The 25,054-nt window shown below is 38.3% G+C and overlaps 1 protein-coding gene and 1 long non-coding RNA gene across 2 annotated transcripts; both read left to right on the plus strand.

The window, feature by feature from the left end:
* The first annotated feature begins 418 nt into the window (after positions 1–418).
* On the plus strand, positions 419–15,940 carry Mgst1 (microsomal glutathione S-transferase 1). The gene is made up of 4 exons (XM_015498206.2): positions 419–571; positions 6,724–6,863; positions 9,220–9,314; positions 15,342–15,940. Exons 2-4 carry the CDS (start codon positions 6,738–6,740, stop codon positions 15,586–15,588), a joined length of 468 nt encoding a protein of 155 aa, XP_015353692.1. The 5' UTR covers positions 419–571; positions 6,724–6,737; the 3' UTR covers positions 15,589–15,940.
* On the plus strand, positions 9,321–14,292 carry LOC125611800. Its single transcript, XR_007342039.1, has 2 exons — positions 9,321–10,582; positions 11,454–14,292. It is a non-coding gene; the product is annotated as an uncharacterized LOC125611800 (long non-coding RNA).
* Positions 15,941–25,054: the final 9,114 nt, after the last annotated feature.

A 25,054-nucleotide genomic window follows, 5' to 3' on the forward strand; every position in this document is an offset into this window, starting at 1 on the left:
CTAAAGATACTTTCTTCTGGGGCTAGCCTTTTAAGGAAGTCTTGCCACAGGTGCAGGAAAGATAAAGTTCAATGGAAGAAAATTTGGCAATGACTTCTTATCAGCCTCACCCGCCCCCAAGATTTTAATTTTCTGTAAAGTTTTTTTTTTTAAGTTTTCAAAAATCCAACATTAAGATCTTTTAAGTTGTTTTCAGCAAAATAAAAATTGACAGCCTCCCTGTCCCTCCCCTCCCCCAGTCGTGAAGGGTGTGAGATGATAAGTTTCTTCGCAATCCCTGATGGCCCCTCCGCATCGCAAAGGGGAAAGTAGAGCTTCCACCCGTGCCAAATATAAAGGTTCAAAGACCGGAACAGGCGGATCTGTGGTTTTGTGGGGAGAGAGGCATCAGGCAACTTGGGGGCGGGGCTTGGCAAGGCCGGGCTCTAAGCGCCAGGAGCTAATTAATTCATAGGAAATTAGCCAGAGAGGGGGCGGCGCATGCGTCCCGCCCTCGTCGCGCTCCTCCGTGCAGTGCCCAGTGCCCTGTTGCCTGCACGGCCTTGCAGACCTCCACCTTCGCGGACTCGCTGTACGTGCCGGGAGGGGATGCTGCGGGAGGGCGCCAGCAGGGTGGCCGCGGAAGGGGAGCGGGAGTTGGCGGGGTCTCTGCCAGCCTGAAAGTTTTTTGCTCAGCTAAACTCCCTGCAGCCGTCCTTTTGCAGTCGGATCACTTCTGAAAGGGAATTGCGTTTCTGTTGTTCCTAAGTTGGTTAAGTTTTTACTTTTTCTCAAGATCCGACAGTGAAACTTGGGAGGATGAATCTTTCATGTTTAAGGGATGATTTCCTCACTTTTTTATTTTCAAGCCAAAGTAGTATTTCCTTTGAAAGGGTCCCGTGATCTTTGGGAGAGTTGTGAGTACTTGCAAGGTTTAGCAACACAGGAAATCGCTGTTGAGAAACTTCAACTCTACGGTATAAAATCCTGTGCCGGCTCAGATTGGACGAAAGGCCTTGGTACCTAAAGAGGGACAGACTTTGTACTTCTCTATTCACTTTGATAGGCAAGAGAAACATCTGTAAGTTTTAAAAATAATAGTGGTAGTAATGATGTTAGATAATGCAAGAGCACTTGAATGAGAGTGTTGTATTGTCTTGTGATGTTATTAGAGTCAGACGACTGAACAGCTGAGGGTGAAACCCCCTTGGCAAGTTCTTATGTGTGCATCCCCTCTACCCCACCCAAAATCCGAAGGAAGAAGCCATTAGTCCAAGAAGTAAAAAAAGAAAAGGATTTTTTTTTTTTTTTCCATAAGGCCTCAGATACTGCTAACCGTGGACTGGGGAGGTGGAGAGAAGGTGCATATGAGCCTTCTAGTGTCTCTGCTTTCCGTTATTAGTCACAGGGCTCTTTGCAGTCTGATCATTTCCCCCAATTTTCCTCATCCTGCTTTCTCTGTTCGTGAGTGCCATGGGGGTGTTGATCAATTTGTAGGAACAGCTGACAGTCTAATAGAGTTCCCAGGCCCTGGTCCACTGTGAACCCCCAGCTGGTCCCACCTTTTTTGCATGCTCTTCTGGGAGTTAAGGTGGTATTGCACTTTGTTGTTTTAAAATAAGTTTATATATAAAAAGGACTTATATGCTCTGTCCATCTTATTCATTTTTTAAAACATGATAAATTGATCCATATTTGAATATTACTCTTTGTGCAGACAAGTAAAATTTTTCTAAGGGTTTATTTTGGAGTAGAGCTTATTAATCCTTGAGACTGGAAAGGGAAATCAGCACTGTCCTCTAAGAATGCTTTACCCCACCATATTCTCCCCTCTATCCTTCCCCCCCACCCCCCAAACGATCAGTATTTGGCCTCTGAGACTTCCTTTGCCTGAGACCTCATAGGAGACTCAGTCTGCAGCCACCATAGTCCCTTCTGAAAATTCTAGAACTGATATACAGCAGCATAGCCACTTACCTATCTTTTTTCCTTGTCCTACCTGTTGTGTTTTTAGTTTCAGAAAGTACAAAATTGAAGAGTCATGGTCTGGTGGCTCTGTGCCCATATTTTCTGTGTTACGCAATGTTGATTTAGAGAAGCCAAGTAATCCTGCGAAGAAAAGAACTTTGCTCTTTTGGCCAAGAGCCTATTAAGAGAAAGAGAATGTTCTTCAACTTAAGAGTTTGAAAAAGGTTCTGCGATAGATACTGGGGGAAAGAAAAACCAAATGGGAATGTGATTGACTGGGAAAACAGCCTCCAGAAAACAAGAACATTCTAGCATTCTTAGCTTAGATGGTAGATAGCCCATGAATTATATGGTTGAGGAAACTGGGCCCTGATATTGGTTCCCTTCTCTATGAATTTGGGTCTGGGTACTCATTTAATGCCTCTGGCCCTCAGTTTTATATATCAAAGGTAGAAAATATTATTCACTCTTTTAGGATTTTTGAGATCAAGTGAAATAAAAAGTATGCCACAGCTTTTTAGAAACAAATTGTATCCTCAGTGCCTAGAACAGTGTCAAAATAGGAGCTTCTTTATTTAGCGAACACTCTTAATAGCCCTTAGCCAGGTCTCAGTGCTTTTGAAGACACTTTTCACTAAAAGCAGTATTCATAAGAACCCTGCAAGTTTATTTGTCATTTACCTTGTTTTTTTCAGGAAAGGTGAGTAGGTCCTAGAAAAGTTAACTTGCAAGTAATAAGTGGCAGTGTTGAGATCTGCCAGGACTCCACTTTACCTCTAGAGTTTGTATGTGTGCATCATCTGATCCCTTGGCCTCTTAAAGAACATTCACCTCCACACCAGGGGACTGGGAGCTGGTTTCTGGGCAGATATTCACTGTGATGCCAGCCAATGAATGTATAATAAAACAAGTAAACCACTGTACAATACGATTCATCATTTGTAACCATTTATTTTATATAATTTGTTCCGTTTTTTTCTCTGTTTACTTTTCTAGATTATTTTTGAGACCTCTTTTGCATGAAACTCATGGGAGGCTGAATCTGTAGCCGTCATAATCCCTTCAGAAAATTCTAGAACTGGTAAACAGCAGCATGGCCACATAGTTATCTTTTTTCTTCATGCCACCTGTTGTGTGTGTTAGAATATTCAAATCACCTAACACTTTACCCCTGCCCCTTTTTTGGGCCAGGGATTGAATCTATGGGTGTGCTATCACTGAGCTACATTCCCACAATTATTTTTATTTTGAGACAGGATCTTACTAAATTTTCCACACTGGCCTCAAACTTGCCATCTTCTTTCCTCAGCCTCCTGAGTAGCTGGGATTATAGGCATGCACCACTGCAAACTTGGCTGCACTTTACCCTCTTAGTTTTTACCACTGCTTTACTCCTTCTGCCCTCTTGGAGACTATTCTTGGGAGAAAGCTTTCATAATTTTGTTTTCACTGCAGTGCCTAGCCATGACAGTTTGGGCCACTGGCTCCTGACAATTTGTTAACAAATTGGCTTTGGGAAAAAAAAAAAAAATTAAAACCAAGTCCAGACCAACATCCCTGTAATCCATGTATTCAATGACTCTAATTGCTTAATGTTCTTGCCTTTATTACTCAGTACCTGGGATGTGGAAGGTATTGTGTGGGAAAGTTAGTTCATGAAGCCATTCAGTGTGGTATCACAGGCTCGATGTTGGCCCATCTCCTACAAATTCAGGCTGGAGGAGTTCTATTGCATTCTTGGTAATTGAGAAATGCTTACTGTGTGAGGTGTGCTTTCTGTGTGTGGCTCACATATGAAGAAAAGACTTCCTATTTCCTTTGCCCTAGCTGTTGACATCTTTTGTGTATTTCTCCTGCTAAGGGTTCCAGAAGGCCTCCACTTTTTCCTCTGCTCTTTTAATGCTGAATTTTACTACGGAGAAAAGAAGTTTCTTGAACTTCTGTTCCATCCCTGAATACATTGCATTATGGAGAAAACAGCAGAGACTGTTTAAAAATTATTAAGTGGCAACATTTCCTACTTGAACTTCCTAATTTTTAAATAGTTAAGGTCCCTGCTGTATTTCTTCAGATCTCTGTCCAGAGGCATAGGCCTTAGGGATCCTTTATTAGGCAAATTAACTTTACAGGAGCCCTGAAGGATCTTTGATCCCCACCCTTCCCATACTAGAACACATATTTTACGTGTTTTAAAAAGTATTATTGGGCACTGAGAACTAACCTAATATACTGTGCTTTCAAGACTATAAACTCATAGAGGTGGATTAATTTACTATCATGTAGGATTTGTTTTTTCTTTTTTAATATCTAGATTAACTTTGATCCTCCATACCTGTAGGTTCTAGCCAACTGTGGATTGAAATTATTAGGGAAAAAAATCATGTCCATATTAAACACATACAATCTTTGTTCCTTGTAACTTTTCCCTAGATAATGTGGTATAACTGCTGTTTGCCTAGTGTTTACTTTGTGTTAGATATTACAAGCCATCTAGAGATGATTTAAAGTAAGGGAGGGTGTGTGGGAGAATGTACACAGGTTATATGCAGATACTAGCCCATTTTATATTGAGCACTTGAGCACCACAGATTTGGGTTTCTACAGTGGGTTGTTCGGGGATTCTGGAACCACAGGACACTGAGGGAGAACTGTATGTAATCAATCTCTCTTTCTCTCTCTCTCTCTCTTTCCCTCTTTCTCTTTTTTCTGTACTGGGAATTTCATCCACTGAGCTATATTCCCAGCATTACCCCTCCCCTTTTTTTTAAACATTTTTAAAAATTTTGAGACAGAATCTCACTAATTTGCTTAGGAACTCACTGAGTTGCCCAGGATGGTCTTGAACTTGTGATCCTCCTGCCGTAGCCTCTTTGCTTACTGGGATTATAGGTGTGTGCCTGGCTGTATGTAGATTCTGTTTGCCTAAATTTACGGAGTACATTATTAGTCTAAGGAAATAAAAATCATAATATACATAGGAAGCTTTGGTTTCTTTATCTGCAAAATGGGAATGATAATACCTACTACATAGCATAACAGGAAGAGGAAAGCAAAAAACATATGCAAGGGGTACCTAGCTGTGCCAGCCACAGTGGGCATCCAATTTTGGTTGAATCAGAATTAAACAGAATTAAGCAACCAAAAGCTAAATTAAGCAGGCCTCTTGAAGGATTCAGTGCAATGTGTTAGCATACAGGATGTCAGGTCAGAGACCTGGGTTTGTTTTTCTTGGCTGCTTAACATCCCTAATTCTCATTTTCTTTATGTGTGAAATGGATGTATTTACGAGAGTTACAGTATTATAGTTAAAAAGATTTTGTAAGGTACTGCACCTAGAGTATGTGGTATAATTGGACACATAGCACATTCTTGGGAAATTAAAAATGTACGTTTATGGATGTGATTTATATCACAATTCAACAGCAACTCATGAACAACTACATGACCAGTAACAAAATATAGAAATACATATGTGGACTTGTAGATTATTTGTAAATAGATAGAATGATCAGAATTGGATAGATGTCAGTCTAACAAGGGTTGAGATTTAAGGGCAGGAAAGGACATCATTGAGAAGAGAGCAGTGCAGTCTAAACAAATTATATAGGGTCTAAGTCGGGTAGGAGAAAAGATAGGTGTTTATATGGAAGAGATAGAAGCAGATAGCAGAGCTCATGACGAAACAAGAGGACATTACAAGGAATGACCACAAGATAAGGCTGTGATTTAAATTTAAGCATTATCCTAAATTCCTATCCACTTTGACTTCAGTATCACTAGTGTGCCTCACCTTTCCTCCTGACCCAATTATAGTTCCAATTCACTCTCAGTTTCATTCACTTTATCCTTGACAGCATTTAGATGCTGTAAATATGGAAGGTGAAATGACCTGAAGAGACATATAAAGCTCATCCTTCTTTCTTTTAAAGTACCATGCATGCCATTTCCTAAGTGTGTGCTTGCAAGCCTGATATTTGGATGTCTCTGTTGTCTTGCTTCTCTTTCTTCACCTGTGTGGGTGTTAATGATGACCATGATCATGATGATCAAAATGATGCTAGGTTAAGGATATCATAAACTTTATCGAGGGTTTGCTATGGGCCAACTGCTGTGCTAAGTATTTTTCTGCATGTTTTCTTAATTAAATCTTGCAACAAGTCAATGTTAGGAGCTATTACTATTCCTGTCTTATAAATGAAGACATTTATCCTCAGAAAGGCTAAATTCCTCAAGCAAGGTTAATAGACACATCATGGGCCTGGAATTCAAATCATGGCACCTAAGATCTTGAATACTCCTGAAATGACACAAAGGAGTAAGGTGGGTTTCTAAAGCAGGGCATACTTTTAGAACTTAGGCATCCCAATACAATATCAGTGGTACTGCTGTGTATATGGTTGGGTGTTTCCAAAGAGATCAGTCCATGGCCTTTGGTCTTTTGCATTCAATCTGTGGTCCATCTTGATGCAAATATATGGTTGTGGTCCATTTTTAGGGCATTTTGGCTATTTGTTTTTGCTTGTAATACCCACAAATTTTTATTTAGTATCTTTAATCTTTAGGCTTAATGACATAGAACTAGAGAAAATATACTACTGTTTATATTGAAAAATTTGAAACTTAATGATCAGTTTTTTTTTTTTTTTTGGAGAATGGCTCCCAGATATTTTTAAGAACAATGTGGTCAATGCTGCAAGTACACCTAGTGATCATGAAGTTATTTTGCATATTTAGTCTGTTTTTTCCTTCTTGTCTGAAATCTTTTGAAAATTCTAGAGCAAAATTGAAAAATGGCTGATCTCACCCAGCTCCTGGAAAATGAAGTATTCATGGCTTTTGCCTCCTATACAACGATTATCCTTTCAAAAATGATGCTTATGAGTCCTGCAACTGCATTCTATAGACTAACAAGAAAGGTAAGACATTTTTTGGACTAGTGTTTTCAGTTCTATTATAGATTTAGAGTATAACTTTTGGGGTGAGAGTGGGGAGAGATGAAAAATATTGAATAAAAGAAAGAAAAAAGGCTAAGAATTAAAGTTCTTCTTCCCAGAATGGGCTCTTATGACTGGAGTATGCTAACCATTGAACTTTGTGTACTTCTGACTTAAGTTAATAGTATTTCTACCCAGCATTGTAAGAGTGAATTTAAAAAAGTCAAGAGGCATGGTCAAGGTGACAGAAAGATTTTGAAGTACACATCCCATGTTCAAGCAGGTCTGTGACCAAGTGAGAGGAGCAGAGAGGCTGCTAGACAAAGTGTAAAATTTTCATTGGTGCTATCCCTGTGCCTATTAAACATCTTCTTTCTGGAAGCCTCCTGTTTCTCTCTTAGGTTCCTGTCCTGAGGTTTTGTCCTCTAGAGTCTTGCTCCTGTCTAGAGGTCCTGGCCCTCTCTGAGGTGTTTCCTTGTCACTGTTGGAGATATGGGGTTGATATCTGGAGAACATTCCCACATATTTAATTCTGTGATAGGGTTCAGTTGTCCTCTGGAAACAAAGTAGAAGCAGGGAAATCCTCCTGGTCTTAAAAGAAGGAGGGACTTTGAATTTGTGGAGTGGCAGGCGCCATTATGCTATTGTCAGCATAGTCAGGTGAAGTTCAGGTTGGTCCCCATTTTATAGAATAACTGAAAGACACAGAGGTTAAGGTCAGTAGCTGTCAGATTCATCTTGAGCTGCCTTTACAGGATATCTTGGACTGGATAGTTTACAATAGCACATATTTGTTCCACACAGTTCCTGAGGTTGGCAAGTCCTAGATCAAGATGTCAGTAGATCCAGTGCCTGGTGAGGGCTGGATTCCTGATGTGTACATGGCCATGTTCTCCTTGCATCCTTACTTGGGGTGAATAGAGAAAGAAAGAAGCAAGTTCTGCCCTGTCTCTTTATAAGGGCACTAATCCCATCCATGAGGGTTCCACACATATGATCTAATCACCTCTCAAAAGTCTCCACCTCCAGATACCTTCACACTGGGGATTAGGCTCAAATATATACGTTTTGTAAGGACACATTCAGTCCATAGCAGGAGGGGCCCCACAGTGGCATAACAGTAGAGGATAAGGCTGAGATTCAAATTCAGATAGTTTAAATCCAGATCTCATACTCTTTCATTGTAATATATTAATTTCTTTATTTAAAATGAACATGTCAAACATCTCATAGCCAGGCATTTATTTAGAGGATACTGTGATGAACAAGGCCAACAGGCCTGTCTGCAAGAGCTGTTGATACTGTATCCCAACCCTGCCTATCAGTTCTCCTCAATACTTTTATCTAGAAAGAAAGCTCTTATCATATTAAGAAAAAGTTATAACATTTATGAGATGTTTTTCAAGCTTAAATTAGAACTAATTTTATAGTTTTTTTTCCTTATTATAAATTATTAAACATTGGGACATACTTAAATATTTTTAAAATGCATCTTTCAAGTTTCAAGGGATGGGGAAATCATTTCAAAGAGCATAATAATCAGAGGAAGCGATACATGAACACATGCCATGCCCTCAAATGTTAACTTGTTCTTCCTAGGAAGCAATTCAGCTTCTTAAATTTAATATTATTTGACCCAACGTTTTATCTGGCTCAAGAGAAAGAAGCATACATATCCTATCAAAGTACAAAATACCTTTACCATCCCTCACTTTCTTATGCTTCTTGCCTTTTTTTCTAACAACTTTTGGTAATTAAATGTATTACCTTCAGACTAGCTGGTTCCTTGGAAATGCTAAAATACTCGAGGGAGGGTGTGTCCACATGTCATTGTGAAAAAAATGCTAGGGTACCATAATAATAATGATAATAATTAGTGCTGACTCAGACTTATGCCTCTTTCTATTTTTTCCTTCCTTCTCACTATTTTTATATTCTGGTTTTCATTTAAGTTCACATTTATGCTGCTTTTAGAAATAATTTGCGGGCTGGGATTGTGGCTCAGCGGTAGAGCGCTTGCCTAGCACATGCAAGGCCCTGGGTTCGATCCTCAGCACCACATATAAATAAATAAAAGGAAAGGTATTGTGTCCAACTACAACTAAAAAATAAATATTTAAAAAATATAGTTTGTATTGTTAATAAAGATTCAGGTTTAAACTGTGAATGAACTGTGGATGCTCCTGTGTGATTTATTGCTCTGAAATTTCTTTGCTTAGGGACCAACCTACAGGCCTGCATTTCTGACATTAAAATGCAGATAACTTAGGTAGAATACCCTCATGCTGTTTGGTGTTTGCAATACGTTTTTTTTTTCCCCCCTTGGCGTTTGGAATAGGTGTTTGCCAACCCAGAAGACTGTGAGAGCTTTGGCAAAGGAGAGAATGCCAAGAAGTATCTTCGAACAGATGACAGGGTGGAACGTGTACGAAGGTAAACCAGTGTCTCTGGAAATTACCTACTCAAAGAATTTTGGTCAAGGAGCTCAGTGAAGTTGTTTGGGCCTTGGAGAAAAGGAAAAAAAAAAAAGTCATCCATTCAGTATAACTACAGAAAAGTAGAGATCTCAACATCTCTGAATATAACTGTTATTGCACATATTACTAATTTAGTTGCACTTTTGTATGGACTTTTTATTTGTTCTAATTAGCTATACATGACAGTAGAATGCACTTTGACACATCATACATAGATGGAGTATAATTTCTCATTCTTCTGCTTATACATGATGTAGAATCACACAGGTTATATAGTCATGTATGTACATAAGATAAAACACCTGACTTTGTTGGGATTAGTAACTGTGCTCTGTATAGTAGTAATGGCAGGTAGAAGGTAAAATGGAGACAGTGAATTCTTGCAGTTTTGTCATCTTTCTCCAGAGACGTGACTCAACCCATATAAAGGGTTGAAGAAACAGGTGTTTTTGCATAAGGTTTGAAATATGGAAGTTGACACTCTTCAGAGAAATGAGTACCAGCTGAAGTATCTAGATCGTATTGGCATTATCCATTTTTTGATTCCTGGTGAAAGTCTGAAGCCCATCTCAAGATTTCTGCAGATTCTCCCATGGTACATGGCATATGGCCTCAAGATTAACTCAGGCTCTGGGTTCATGCATTTGTGCATGCTTCTGCATTCTGCACTGGGTGTAACCTCAGTCTTTCTCTCAATTCCCTTGACAAATCAGCTTAAAAAATGTGTATAAAAGTGGATTTAACTGAATTGAAGTGCAGAGAAGGTTACTGTGTGGCAACCTAAGCATTGTGTATTAGAGTTCCATGTCTGACAATGTCCTACAGAGTCCTCAGGGAGAATTTGCACCACACCTTCTTGTACCCCAAGTAGCATCCAGCATTTTATATGGCCCCATATACTTTTTTGCCTTTCCTGTACTAAAATTAAATTTACTTTTTTATTTATGCAAAAACAGTTTTATCTCCAAGCTTTTTATCAAGCAAGTTTTTTTTTTTTTTTTTTTCCTCTCTTCTAACAGAAAGCCTGTGCTAGAGATTTAGGACAAAATGTTCACTTTTGTTTCTTTTAATTATACACTTGTTAATTCAGCAGCTCCTGAGTTAGTCAATTAGTCAATCTTGAAAATGGATTGTGTAGAGAGTGTGGATCCAAAATAGTTTCAAGACAGAATCAATGTGAGGATCTCAAACAATATCAAAGGAAAAGAATTAAAACTAGAAAAGGTGAGTGGCACTCACTGTCATAGATTTCTCAAAACCATTAGACATAGAGTTTAAAATATACCCTTTTTTGTGTTTGCCTTTGACAGCAGGACCAGAAAGTGCTAGGACCCTCAGTGGTATTAGGAAGATTGAAAGGAAGATCCAAATTTCATATATGAAAGTTTTAACAATAAAAGCTATTTTATTGGGGAGAATTTAGATTTTTTCCCCACTATCATTTCCTACTTCTCATCCTCAATCCCTGTGCCCACAGGATTGTATCTCTGAAAGTGAAAGCCATAATCTAAGCTGATCTCCAGTCAGGTTGCAATTGACCTGGTTGGGAAAGGGTTGTCCCTGAGGTGCAGGAACTGTGTGCACTGCGCCCCCTGGTGATCAGACACTGACCTTACAATGTGGCAAGAGGAGGAAGAGGAGGGTATCTGGCAGAATAGGGTGCTAGTTGCCTGTTCTAGTTTTTGAGAATTTATTGGCTTTCTCAAAAAAAGTTCCCAATAACAATACACTTTTGAAGATAATTTTCAGAGAAGGAGTTTCAAGAATCTCCTTTTTCCATTTAACCTAGATTTTTTCCCCCTCTCTCCATCATTACACAATTATAACACAATTATAAATCCAACACTATTAGCACATCTGCATATTTCAATGTCAGGGACCCAGGAGAGACACAAATGAGGTTAAAGGTAAGCTTTAAGGAATGTGATATTGAAAAAATAAATATATACACATACAGATTAATTAGTTAAAAACAGAGTAATGTATGTTGAAATATCAAGGTTTGTGGCTCAAAGTCAGTTGTTTTGAGCTGTAGGCAGACAGAATCACTGATGATTAGGAAATCATCTATTTAATCCTGTTTCACTTATTCTAGGAAGAATTCCAGACCATGTACATTCACTACCACAAGATAAATGAAAGTTGAAAGGCAAATGGGGCAGCCACAGAAATAGTCATTCAAAAGAACTTGGGTTTGATATTTAGGGAAAGCAGAGACATTGAGGACATACTACCATCCCACCTTCAAAGGTAATGCCCATTTACTGGGAGGGTTCAATGGATCCTCAGTGATACTTGTTGGGGATTCTGTCAAGAGATTGAAATGTGTGGCTGGGCGTGGTGGCATATGCCTGTAATCCCAATAGCTCTGGAGGCTGAGGCAGGAGGAATGCAAGTTCAAAGCCAGTCTCTGCAATTAAGCAAGACCCTGCCTCTAAATAAAATATAGAAAAAGGGCTGGGGATGTGGACGTTGGTTAAGTGCCCCTGGGTTCAATCCCCAATACTAAAAAAAAAAAAGAGAAAGAGAGATTGAAATGTGAGCTGGAGGTTGAACTGTGTGATCCCTCATGTGGTCCCAGTGTATGAACAAAGCATTAATTGAGGGAGCCTTGTGTATATATCACTGCTATATCTTCTTTTGGGATCCTGTCAAGGAGCTTTAAGACTAGGTTCCTGGCCAGGCATGGTGGGAAGCTGAGACAGGAGGATCACAAGTTCAAGGCCAACCTTAGTAGCTAAACAAGGCCCTGTTTCAAAATAAAAAATAATAATTAAAAAAGGGATGGAGATGTGGCTCAGTGGTTAAATAATTCTGGGTTCAACCTCTAGTACCACAAACAAACAAACACAAAACAAAATTAAAAAAAAACCAAAAAACAATTTCCTCCCCAAAATTACGTTTCCTGCTAGTGTTCCTCTTCAGAGGTTTATAATGTTCCCCATGAAAATAAGATCAACATGTCTATAATAGAGAATATTATGTACTTAGGAATATTTTATGAAGGAGTAACCTGAAAAATATGATTTAGAAGTAGGAAGAAGAAAAATATAACAATTTGAGGAAATTTCTTTGTGGGAATTTGGACACACTGCTGTATGCTAAGACTGAGAGGTTTGGTGAAGACTGGGTAGGCAGGAAGTATGGTTACAGCTCCTTTTGTAGTTGGCCGACCTTTGACAGTTTTTAAATGCATGTTGCAGCTCTAGTCCAGGTCAGGTAGATGCCATGATCCAAGTTATTCTGATCTGAGGGAATGCGTGACCATGGTCTCTTGAGCACAGAGCTGGTGGTAGTCCATCACAGGGCAGGTGTGTTCCAAGGGGCATCTGTCCAAAGAGAAGGAAAGCTGAGAACATGGACTCATGGGGCAGTGGAGAGTAGACCCGGGTAAGAATGGTTGCTTCGGCAAACTGATGTTTACCTGGTAACAGATTCTAGCTGTGTCTATAAATAAGGCTAGATGGAGAAGGCTGCCACTCTGTGAAGGACAAAAGAAAGGACAAGGAGAAGGGTGGGGTGAGCTATATAGGGGTGTCAGTAAGTGTATACCCAGGCAGGTTGGCACCAGGTGTATACTTACCCGACTGTGGGTATTGGGCCTTCCTAGGACAATGAGGAGTGTTATTTAGAAAAGCTTTTCGAGGACTGACGAAAGAGAAAAAGAATGGAAAAGGAGAAATGAGAGAAGGAAAAAGTTGGAGGGCCCAATAAGGCCAAGAGGACCCAGTCCTTGACTTTCTCCTCCTTCTTCCACATTCCCCCTATTGCCTGTGACTTTCTTCTTTGCTTTAACGTTGTGTTCTATTTGACAGCCATCTAATAGAGGCTTAGGAGTAGACATGGTTTTCCAAGGGTATCCCTTTTGTCATTTCTTCCCCAACGTTGAAATTTCTGTCACATCATCATGAAGGAAAATCATGACATGCCCGAGACTGGAAGTGAAGGCGTCTTGGTCTTGCAGGAGAATTCAGAGGAACAAAGCAAATGGCACTGGTGGACAGGCGAAGCGGGCCATTCCACATGGAGTTCTGTCCTTCCTTCCCACTCCTGCCTGATTCTCAGTGGTCCTGGCACTGTTCCGGGAACCAGAGGGGACAAAATCACTTCATTCTGCCTTTGCTTTTACTCAGGGGCAGGTGGTTCTTTATTTCAGCCGTTTCCCAGGCGTGCCTTCTTCATCCTTCTATGCTGTCATTGTCTTTGTCAGGCAGCCTGGAGATCTTCGGGAAGACAGAAGGGAAGGGAGGGAAGGAGAGCGATGACCACTGAGCAGGCAACATGGAAGAATTATCTTTTTGGGGGTGGGGCATACAGGGGATTGAACTCAGGGGCACCCCACTACTGAGCCACATCCCCCGCCCTATTTTGTATTTTACTTAGAGACAGGGTCTTAGCGCCTTGCTTTTGCTGAGGCTGGCTTTGTACTCGCGATCCTCCTGTCTCCACCTCCTGAGCTGCTGGGATTACAGATGTGTGCCAGCAGCCTGTAAATAATTATCCTTTATGCCAAAGTAGAAGAGCCCTATAAAAGAAATGTTTTTCACTTTGGTATATGTATCAATAGCTGACAAACTCTATCAAAATCTCTAGTCCTAGTTTAGAAACTAAAACAGTTTGGGGGGCTGGGGCTGTGACTCAGCGGTAGAGAGCTCGCCTAGCACATGCAAGGCCCTGGGTTTGATCCTCAGTACCATATACAAATAAATAAATTAAATAAAGGTATTGTGTCCAACTACAACTAAAAAATAAATATTAAAAAAAGAAACTAAAGCAGTTTGTCATTCTGTAGGCTTAAAAAGGGGCATCAGATTTTAAGATTATGAACTTTTAAGAATGTCAAGTCAAAAAAAAAAAAAAAAAGAATGTCAAGTCAGTAATAGATGTGCCTTTTATTAAAAATTCTAGCCAGGAAAGCCCATGGTGCCTTATGGCTAGACTATACTTTTTGTTTTCTTCTAGTGGTGATATAAAGATAAAATTTAGGAAGTCTCTTTTATCTTTTAAAAATATTTTAAAGTTTTAGTACTGCAGATTGTGCTCTATCACTGATTTATTTTCCTAGCCCCTTCTATATTTTTAGTTTTTAGACAGGGTCTTGCTAAGTTGCTGAGGCTGGCCTTGAACTTGAGATCTTCCTGCTTCAGCTTCCCAAGTCTCTGGGATCACAGGGGTGCACCACCACACCTGACTTCTTATCATCTTTTGTGTATATTCTGTTTTATACTGCAAGCTTATTAACTTATTCCTTTTGTGGTTTAAAGATATGAGTGGCTAAAGTTTTGGCCATCTTCAAGAGGCTATTTATGTGTTGTGCTATTTTTATTTGAAGAGATGAGTCTTTGCTATTCAGTTGCTATTGCTATTAAGTTTGTAATCTAGTGGTTTGGGTAAATGGGCAAGCATTTTCTTAATCACCATTTTAAAGACTAGAAAAATTAAAGGAAGTCTCTTAGGAAAGATTATACCCCAAAAGGTTTTTTTTTTTTCCTTTGTGAAGAAGAGTTTTTAGTAGGAGGAATTTCAATATATATATATTTCATATTAATAAAAATGAAGTGAATTTTCCTAGATGCAATTTTGATATTCCCAAAACTATAAAATGACTTCAACAGACACTAGTATGGCAGTATGTATAAACGTGGATGTATAACCAATGTGATCCTGCAATCTGTACACTTGGTAAAAATAAGAATTCATACCCCACTTGAATCAAATGTATGAAATATGATATGTCAAGATCATTGTAATGTTCTGAGCAACCAATAAAAAAGAGATACACTAAAATTAAAAAAAAACAAAAATAATGAGATGATATAACAACGAAAGTCAAGTGAGTGAGGAAGCAAAGCAGTTTGAGAGAAAGGCTTTTACTTTGCAGTTTAAAGATCCATTAACATCTACATTTAATTTTTGGAGGGCGGGAAGAATGAATATGTTTCTGCTGATTTTGAAATTTTAAGAGTCATTTTTTTCCCCACAGAGCCCACCTGAATGACCTTGAAAATATTGTTCCATTTGTTGGAATCGGGCTGCTATATTCCTTGAGTGGTCCAGACCTTTCTACTGCTCTCCTGCACTTCAGGCTCTTTGTTGGAGCACGGATCTACCACACAATTGCGTATTTGACACCCCTTCCCCAACCAAATAGAGCTTTGGCTTTTTTTGTTGGATTTGGAGTTACTCTTTCAATGGCCTACAGGTTGCTGAAGACTGGATTTTACCTGTAAAGAAAATCGAGTACTTCCCATGCAATTGGTTTTTAAGAATTCTATACTTCCAGTATATAATGAATATTTTCTGAGGCTTTAAGTGGGAAGGGAGCAGAGAAAGTAGGAATGGGGAAAACCCATTTTAAAGATTAGCACTGCTAATATCCTTTTATTCTTGCTTTATATTTTCTGTAGACATTCAACAATAATTCTTAAGTCTTTTGTGTGATTCTTTTAAGTTCTGATTGTTATAATTTTCAACATTCATCAACATTTCATATTATGAATCTATAAAAAATTGATTGTGTGTGTGCGAGGTCTATATTTCAATACTGTGGAAATAGTAATATGAAATAAAGAATTTAATGAATGGTTTTGTTTTCCCAACTGTTTATATTTCAAAATTTCAAAACTATGGAAAAGTTGTAAAATAGAATAAAGAACCTCTGTATACCATTCATCTAGATTCACCTGTTGTTCACATTTTAGCACATTTGCTTTAGCTTTCAAAAACAATTTTTTTTCATAAACAATTTGAAAGTAAATGGCAAATATCATGATACTTTACTTCTTTATATTTAGACATATTTCTTGTATGAACAGCATAGTCTCCACAAAAACCACAGTACCATTACCACACCCAAGAAATGTCACATTACCACAATGGTATTTGACATATATATTCTACAAATTTATCCAATTTTTCTAAAACCACCTTTATAACTTCTTTAGGATCTAAGAATAAAACAAGGCCTATATGTTGCCTTCTGTTACATTTTCATTAAAATAGAAGCATTCCTTCACTTTTTTGTTGTTTTTTGTCTATCGTGACATTGATTTTTTTTTTTTTGAAGAGTATATGCCAGTTGTTTTACAGAATGACCTTTACTCTGGATTTTTCCTATTTAGTATGTTCTTAGTCTTTGATTCAGAATAAACATTTGGGGTCTGGTTATGTGCTGTTCACATTGTATTATATCAACAGGTTTAAGACATCAGTTTGCTCCATTATTAGTGATATTAAATTCAATCAGCATAGTAAGGGTATACTAACCAGATTTGTCTATTATAAAGATATCTTTTTGTCTTTATAATCATATGAGGGATAATGAATTAGACTATGTTCCTATCCTATCCCCTTATAATTTTTACCCACTGAGTTTAGTACCCAGTGATGCCTAATTTGATTTCTACAATAAAGTAAATAAGCATAAAAATTTATTCAGCATATATAAACTATAAACACATTAATCTGTATAAATGCAGATTTTTTCTCTTGAATGCAACTAGGTGTATTTCAATTTTTACAACAGAGGGTTAACTTTTAAATCTCAATATTCTTCTATACATGCCATTAAATTTAAGTTAGTTGTTTTCCTTTCTACCTCTTGATTAGTCTCAATTTAAAATACATATTTCTTAAGTAGTACGTTAGTGACTGTTGTGAAATGTTCATTTAGGTTTGTCACACAAGAGAAAAATTACTGCAATATTTTAGTTTTAATAGTTTGAACAACTCTAAAGTCTATAAACAAAACCTATTAGGCAGTTTTCTGTGTAGACTTCTTCACAAGGTTTCTCTTGTTTTCCTAATGTTAAAAGCAGCTCTGCATACTGTGGACCGAACTGTAGTAAATCTTCATGGTGTAATTAATGGAAAAGAACATGAATTCTAACATGAAAAATCTAAAATCCAAGGATTGGGTTTGAACACACACACACACACACACACACACACACACACACTCTTCTGTTCTCTGGATTTGGGAAAACCCTCTTACCTTGTCTGAGCTACAGTTTCCTGAAGCTTTTTATATGACTTGTTCAAGGTAATGTGCTTTTATGTATTTGAAGCATATGAAAAAAGTATGTTCTCACAGGTAAGTGTTCTTTCTGTGTGTCACTTACTAGAGCAATCTATTAATAATAAAGACCCCATTTTTAGTTGAGTTTTCCTGAGCTTTCAGTAATAACTTTATTTAACCCTTGTCAGTGTTCCCATTGTTTTCTTAAAATTTCTACTCCCCTGGTAATGATTCTCAGAACAGAAGCAGAATGGATTATGGTTATTGTATTGGTTATCTATTAGCTATATTTGATATCCATTACTAGACAATTATTAGGATAAAAGAACATTTAAATTTTAGAGTTTTAAAACTATACATGCAGAGCATGCTTCAGGGGGAAAAAGCCTGGAGATTAGCTACTTAACTTTCCAAGTTTGAATAAAAATGTTTTTTAAACAACAATGGTTTCTATTTTTTCACTCATAAGAGAATCTTTAGATGTTGGGAGATTTATTAGTGAAACTGCTTTTATATAGGAGGGACAGGAAGGGAAGAACATTGGTTCATGCTCTACTAAGAAATCTCTACCTAACCACATGACAGCACTGGCTTTAGAGTGGTCTATCTGGTAGGTGATTTTAACAGGGGATGGGACGTGGGGATAGCACAGCTTGGGTTAGCACCATTACCTATGAAGGATGCTGTCATTGGAATGTCTCCCAAATGTCTATGTGTAAAAGGCTTGGTCATGGGCCTGGGGTGCTATTGAGAGGCAGTGGAAACTTTCAGAGGTGGAGCCTAGTGGGAAAAAGCACATCATGACAGTATGATATGCTATGCTGTCATAGGCCCAAAGCAACAGGGTCAAGTGATCATGGACTGAAATCTTGAAACTGTGAGCCCAAATAAACCTTTCCTACTTTTAAGTTGTTGGTCTCGGGTATTTTGGCACAGTGGTGGAAAGATGACTAATACAAAAGAGAACATGTTTCTTCCCCTTAGTTGGACCTCTTTGAAATAAAATATTATGGTTTATTTATATCTGGATGTGCATCCTCATTTGTATACACAGAAATACACACATACATTTACACACACCACCACCACCTCCACCACCATAACCAGTACTAACCATTATTAAGTAATTAAGTTATGTTGTTGCATCTTCAAACATACCATCTCTGTTTATTCATGCCTTGCTCACTTCTCAACTGCCCCAAACCAACTCTATCATAAGTAAATCAAGATCCTTCTACTGAAATCAGAAGATATTTTTCTGTACCTCTTACTGAGGAATTATCTAGGGCAATGATGGATGTTCTGAGGGGAAGTTTCAGACTCTCAAACGGAGAGTGGTAGAAGTTTTATAAAAAATGTGTATATATAAATTACATGAAATCTTCATTATATACTACAAAGCCCTATTGTTTTCTCTTATAATGTTATATGAGGTAGAATCTTCTTATTGGAAATGTCTGATATTTGGCTTGGGCACATTGAAAGATGGAGATCCATCATGAGATTCTCGTGTATATAGAAAGACTGAGGTTTTAATGAGGTTGAGGAAATTTTGTCCAATCAATATCAGGTGGACAAGTCCCTCTATTTTTGAAGAATGAAAAAGTTACTCTTTTCAGGGTGCAGATGTTATCAGGTGTGAAGAGGCAGACTCATAAGAACCTAAACATCAATGAGACTGGAATGAGTTTCAGAATGGCAGGAATTTCAGGGAAACTCACACTTGTACTTGTTCCATGGCCAGATTTTCTGAATTCCAGAGTTTAGACCCTTTTTTTTCCCCTGTAGTCAAGTTGCCCTGGCAGATAAATTGTGATAAGAGAGGAGAATCCATGTTGGTACTCTATGCAGAATCGCTGTTAAAGACACCAGAGTCATGCCACACCACAGTGCTCTGCTCATTGCTGTTTGTGAGCTTATGTGCAAAATGCAGACGCTAGTCCAAAATAAGGAAAAGGAAAGGGGACAGAATTCTATCAAAATAGAAGAAAGATCAGTGGAGTAGAGGAAGGGGGTTGATGGGGAGGGAGGAGGGATGGGATAAAGGAAGAAAAATGGAATAAATCTGACCTAACTTTCCTATGTACATATATGAATATATCACAGTGAATCTTACCATCATGTACTAAAACATGAATTAAAAGCACTATAAATAAATAGCAGAAAGATCAGTAGAGGGGAGGGAAGAGGGGGAAGAAGAACTGGAGGGAAAGGAAAAGGACTGAGGACCGAATTAGAACAAATTATATTCTGTGCTTTAATAATTATGTCAAAATGAATCCTACTGTTATATATAACTAACAAGAATGAACTTAAAAAAAAAACGTGTTTGGTGAGTGTGGATTTAGTCTACAGAGAGTTAGAGGAACTGAACTTTAAATGGCATGGAGCTGAGATAGTCTGACACATCCATTCCAAGATGGAGATGATTTCCATGAAGGGGACTAAAAATATTCATTGTCAGTTGGCTGTAGCTCCCCACGTTCACCTCCACACTTGGAACAGCTTTGCAGTCAGAACCAGGGTGGCCATGTCTAATGACATGTACCCTTTACTACTGTGGACAGCATGGTCCAAGGCTCTTTTTGTATCCTCCTCTTTCTGTTTCCTGGGCTTTCTTCTTTCCTGACTGAAACATTCTTTCTTTCAACATATCAAGATGCAGTGGCTATCTCTTGGGTCACACTAACCAGAAAGTCAATGACTCAACATACAAATGTTGTGGCTGGCTGGAAGGTCAACTATCAATGGGTAATTGTATAACTTTGGTCCCTCTTTTTTAAGCAGACCTCTCAAGATTCCCTGAGCATTGCTAACAAGTACCTTATGGCTTCTTGGTTTAATGTTTGATGATTTTAAGGCCAGAAGTTTACCCAGGTAGTGAGGAAAAGGGCACAGAGTTTCTGGCACCGAAAGCATTAAAATTTAATAGAGAGGACACTCCTAGGGAATCCTGTTTGGGTTCTATAAACCATTCACCTGAGGGCTCTACTTTGTAAATTAAAAAAAAAAAGTTTTTTTGAGTTACATGGTTGCATCCCACTGACTCTTCGTGAAGGCAGATGGTGAGAAGTGCAGTGATTTGCCTTGGGAGTCCGTACGATCCATTCAGAAGCAGCAGCACAAAAATCCTATGATCATCTCCCCCCTGCCAGCCTGAAATGTCAGCCCTGTGGGAAGCTGATAGGTGTTCCTGCTATCAGCTGAAGCAGCACCTCTACATTCGTACCTTTCAGGGTACTTTATTCACTATATATTCTATGTAAACTGTTGGATTTGACAAGGAGGAGTTGTCGAAGGCAGACTACTGGGAAGGGGCTGTGTTGGTTTGAATTTGGCACCAATCTCTCATACTTGACAGCTCAAGTACAAGATTGTGGAAGAGCTATAGGACCTATGAGCCTCCTCAGTCAGCAAGCGCAGGCCCTAAGTCACATTTAATTCAGAAAGCTCTGACAGCCCTGCATAAAATGTGAGCCGTAAAATGGAGAGATAGGAGCTGTGTGCAAGAGTAGGCCATTTACGTTATTTCTTTTTACTGGAGTTTTGGAAAATACTAACCAGGACAATACAGACTCTGATACATCATGAAGACATCTGCATTAGTAACCCAAAGAAAATATTCCAAACTTCAAGCCAGGGCAACATGATTTTTAAGGGCCAAAATCTAAGAGGGGAAATCAGAGGAGTTAAAAGCTACCTAAAATTCTTTGTGTTTTAGACTAAATCATACATATCTATCGATGTATAAATTAAACTACCCAAAATAAAGACAGAAGTTTAGGGTTGAAGCAGTTTTTAAGTGATAAATACCAGACTTGAATAACACCTGTATCTGAGTCGTGGCCCTGAGACTTTCTGGCTGCTTGAGATATGACCAAGTTATTTAGCTGCTTTAAGCCCCATCTTTAACTCTAAACTGACAAAATTAATACTTTTTCCACTGAGTTAATACTCTATTGCTATGATAGTTCTGCATGACACACCATCCCGTGACTCAGTGACTTTGCTGACATTTCTACAGGGTTGGGCTGATCACGGCTGGGCTGACACCTATGTCTTCCGCACATTATGGTCTGGGCAGGCAATTCTGCTGGATTTGTGTCAGGTCTGTCCCATTTCTGGAAATTGATTGAAGTTTGATTGATTCAGAAAGATCTCAACTAGGATTACTGAGGTGATTTAACTATACTCAATGTTTCATGGTCCAGTATAGGGCTCAGCAAACTATGGCCTTTGGGCCGTATTCACTCCATGGGGTATTTTTATAACAACACTTTCTTAGGACACACCTGTACTCATTTGTCTTTATTTATTTATTTATTTTGAGACAGGGTCTTGTTATGCTGCCCAGGCTGGCCTTGGACTTCTGGGCTTAAGCAATTCTTCTGCCTCAGCCTCCCAAGTAGTGAGACTACAGGAACACAACCATGCTGGGCTATTTTGGTATTTTCTTTTTCTTTTTTTGGTACTGGGAAATAAACTCAGGAATGCTTAACCACTGAGCCACATCCCTGCCCCTTTTAAATATTGTATTAGAGACAGGGTCTTTTTTTATTGATTTAAAAAAATGGCAGTGGAATGCATTGCAATTCTTATTACATGTATACAGCACAATTTTTCATATCTCTGGTTGTATATAAAGTATCTTGACACCAATTCATGTCTTCATACATGTACTTTGGATAATGATGTCTATCACATTCCACCATCCTTGCTAATCCCCTGCCCCTCCCTTTTCCTATCACCCCTCTGCCCTATCTAGAATTCATCTATTCCTCCCATGCTCCCCCTCCCTACCCCACTATGAGTCAGCCTCCTAATATCAGAGAAAACACTCAGCATTTGGTTTTTTGGGATTGGCTAACTTCACTTAGCATTATCTTAAACGCCATCCATTTACCTGCAGATGCCATGATTTATTCTCTTTTATTGATGAGTAAAATTCCATTGTGTATTTAAGCCACATGTTTTTTATCCATTCATCCACTGAAGGGCATCTAGGTTGGCTCCACAGTTTAGCTATTGTAAATTGTGCTGCTCTAAACATTGATGTGGCTGTGTCCCTGTAGTATGTTGTTTTAAAGTCTTTTGGGTATAAACCAAGAAGAGGGATAGCTGGGTCAAATGGTGGTTCCATTCCCAGATTTCCAAGGAATCTGCATACTGCTTTCCATATTGGCTGCACCAATTTGCAGTCCCACCAGCAATGTATGAGTGTACCTTTTCCCCCACATCCTCGCCAATAGAGACAGGGTCTTGATGAATTGCTAAGTGCCTCACTAATTTGCAGAGACTGGCTTTGAACACATGATCCTTTGGTCTCAGCTTCCTGAACCACTGGGATTACTGGTGTGCACCACCATGCCCGGCTATTTTCATATTTTCTATGATTACTTTCATACTACAATGGCAGAAATGAGTAGTGGCAACAGAGACCATATGGCCCAAAAAACAAAGGATATCTAGAGAAAGTTTGCTGAATCTTGTTTCAGTAGGTTAGCCTCAGTGTACTATCATGGTGATGGCAAAGGAGCAAAGGAGGAAATGAAATTATGTAAGTCCCCTATCAAGAGTCTTCATGCATCCACATCCACCAACAAGCCATTGCTTTAAGCCCCACCTATATTAATTCTAAACTGACAAAATTAATACTTCACCCAAAGGAAGTCACATAGTTGACTTCAGAACAAGCTCTGTAAACTGAACTCCAACTCCTCAGTGAGAACAACTGTAAAGTCACATTGCACAAAGGTGTAGATACATGAAAGAATAAAAAAATTCTTTTATTTATGCAATTAATCACATATGCCCACTTTGTGATCATGAAGTTAAATTCAGACACATGTAAAAACATTTTATAAGCATTATAACATTCTGCAATTACAATAGCCTTTATTCTAAGGTCATTATTTTATTTGATTAATGATAATTGTGATGTGCTCAGAAAGATAGTAATAGTTATAACTAAATAAAAAACAATACAGTGCTGATTACGTGAACTTGGCCCTCTCCCTCTCATTTGCAATGTGCTGCCTTAGGAAGACAGATGGGACAAGGAACAAATATTTGGATAGCCTTATCGCCTCTATAACCAAGTTGGTTCCCAAACTGTGCCCAGTCTGTTCTCTTGAAATTATCATCTGCACCCTGCTCCTAACCAAGTGTTTCATCAAATTTAATCTGTTTCTAACTATTGGCATATTCAATGTAGGCCAGAGAATATTACTGGCCTAAACATGAAGTTATTGTGTAGCATTTGCTGAAATAATTATATATTATCTTCTATGAGTTGTATTCATCATGAAAATAAGGGCTGTGTTAAATCTTTGTTTGAGCTACTCAATCTATAAACCTGATAATTAATGAAATGTAATTTCCTTTTTAAAATAACTTTTTGACAATATAATATAATATAATATAATATAATATAATAATATAATATAATATAATATAAAAGGCATGATCCAAGAATTTTAACAACAGTTTTGCCATCAACATACATGGGAAGTAGACAAGTCACCTTCTCCTGCTCTCTCATAACTTTACATTTAAAATGAAGATATTTAATTAGAAAACTTTTGAAACATCTGGAGACTCTGTAAATTCTGTTTATTCTGGATGCAGGTGTTGTCTATGCTTTCTCCAGTGATAAAATATGAATATCAACATGTGAGAATAATAATAATAGAAAACTTGTAGCCTCTATTAATGAGGTCAAAGCTGAATTTGTAGCCCCATCCAGTAGTGCACACATGAAATACCAGCAATTTGGGAGGCTGAGGTGGGAGAATTGCAAGTTTGAGGCCAACCTCAGCATCTTATTGAAGTTCTAAGAAACTCAGCAAAACCCTATCTCAAAACAAAACATAAAAAGGGCTGGGGATGTAGCTCAGTGGCAAAGCACCTCTTGGTTCAATACCTAGTACCAAGAAAAAAAAAGCGGAGATTGTGAATTAGATAGAATTTTTAAAAAAATTATCAATGTCTTAGATTAACAATTAAAATTCTCTCGGAATCACTAATGAGATGTCACCAAAACAAAATGAGCATTTGTTAATTTTCAGAAAAAAGTTAAGTAAATGCATTGGTTTTTTTCTACTAATTTCTCTTCAGAATTGAATATGCTATGAGTGGAGTAGACCAGTCACTGGTACCGGTGGTTGATGGTAGGACAAACAGAATGACCAGAAATGAATCAATCACATAGCTTTCCTTGGTCTTATTCATTCTGCGCTCCCAAAATCTTGACCTTGACAGGTTCAACTTAGTCCAAATATCTGTATAGCAAGACATGCCTATTTTTTTCATGAAGGTACAATTTACTAAGGGCCTTTTGTGTGCCAGGCACTGCTGAAGGTGCTTAGTATATAATTACCTTTGTAGAGTTTGCATTCTAGAGGGGGTATTTCAAGTTGGGGCTTGGAAAGAAAGCAAAAGATTTGTTGAAATGACTGACCTCACACTATAATGAAAATTTGCTATGCCAAAGGTCAGTCTGCCATAGTGTGTGGGCCAAATCTGGATGGCTATGTTTGTATATAGCCCACAAGTTAAAAGCCTGTTTGTTAATGAATATTTGCAGTCAGTTTGATGACCAAGAATACTAATCTAGAACCTCAATTAAGCAAAATGTTATTCCCTGTATTAAAAATTCCATTTTTCTTCTCATTAGTTTC

The sequence above is a fragment of the Marmota marmota genome, unplaced genomic scaffold, assembly GCF_001458135.2.
Source record: "Marmota marmota marmota unplaced genomic scaffold, marMar, whole genome shotgun sequence".
Lineage (NCBI taxonomy): Eukaryota > Metazoa > Chordata > Mammalia > Rodentia > Sciuridae > Marmota > Marmota marmota.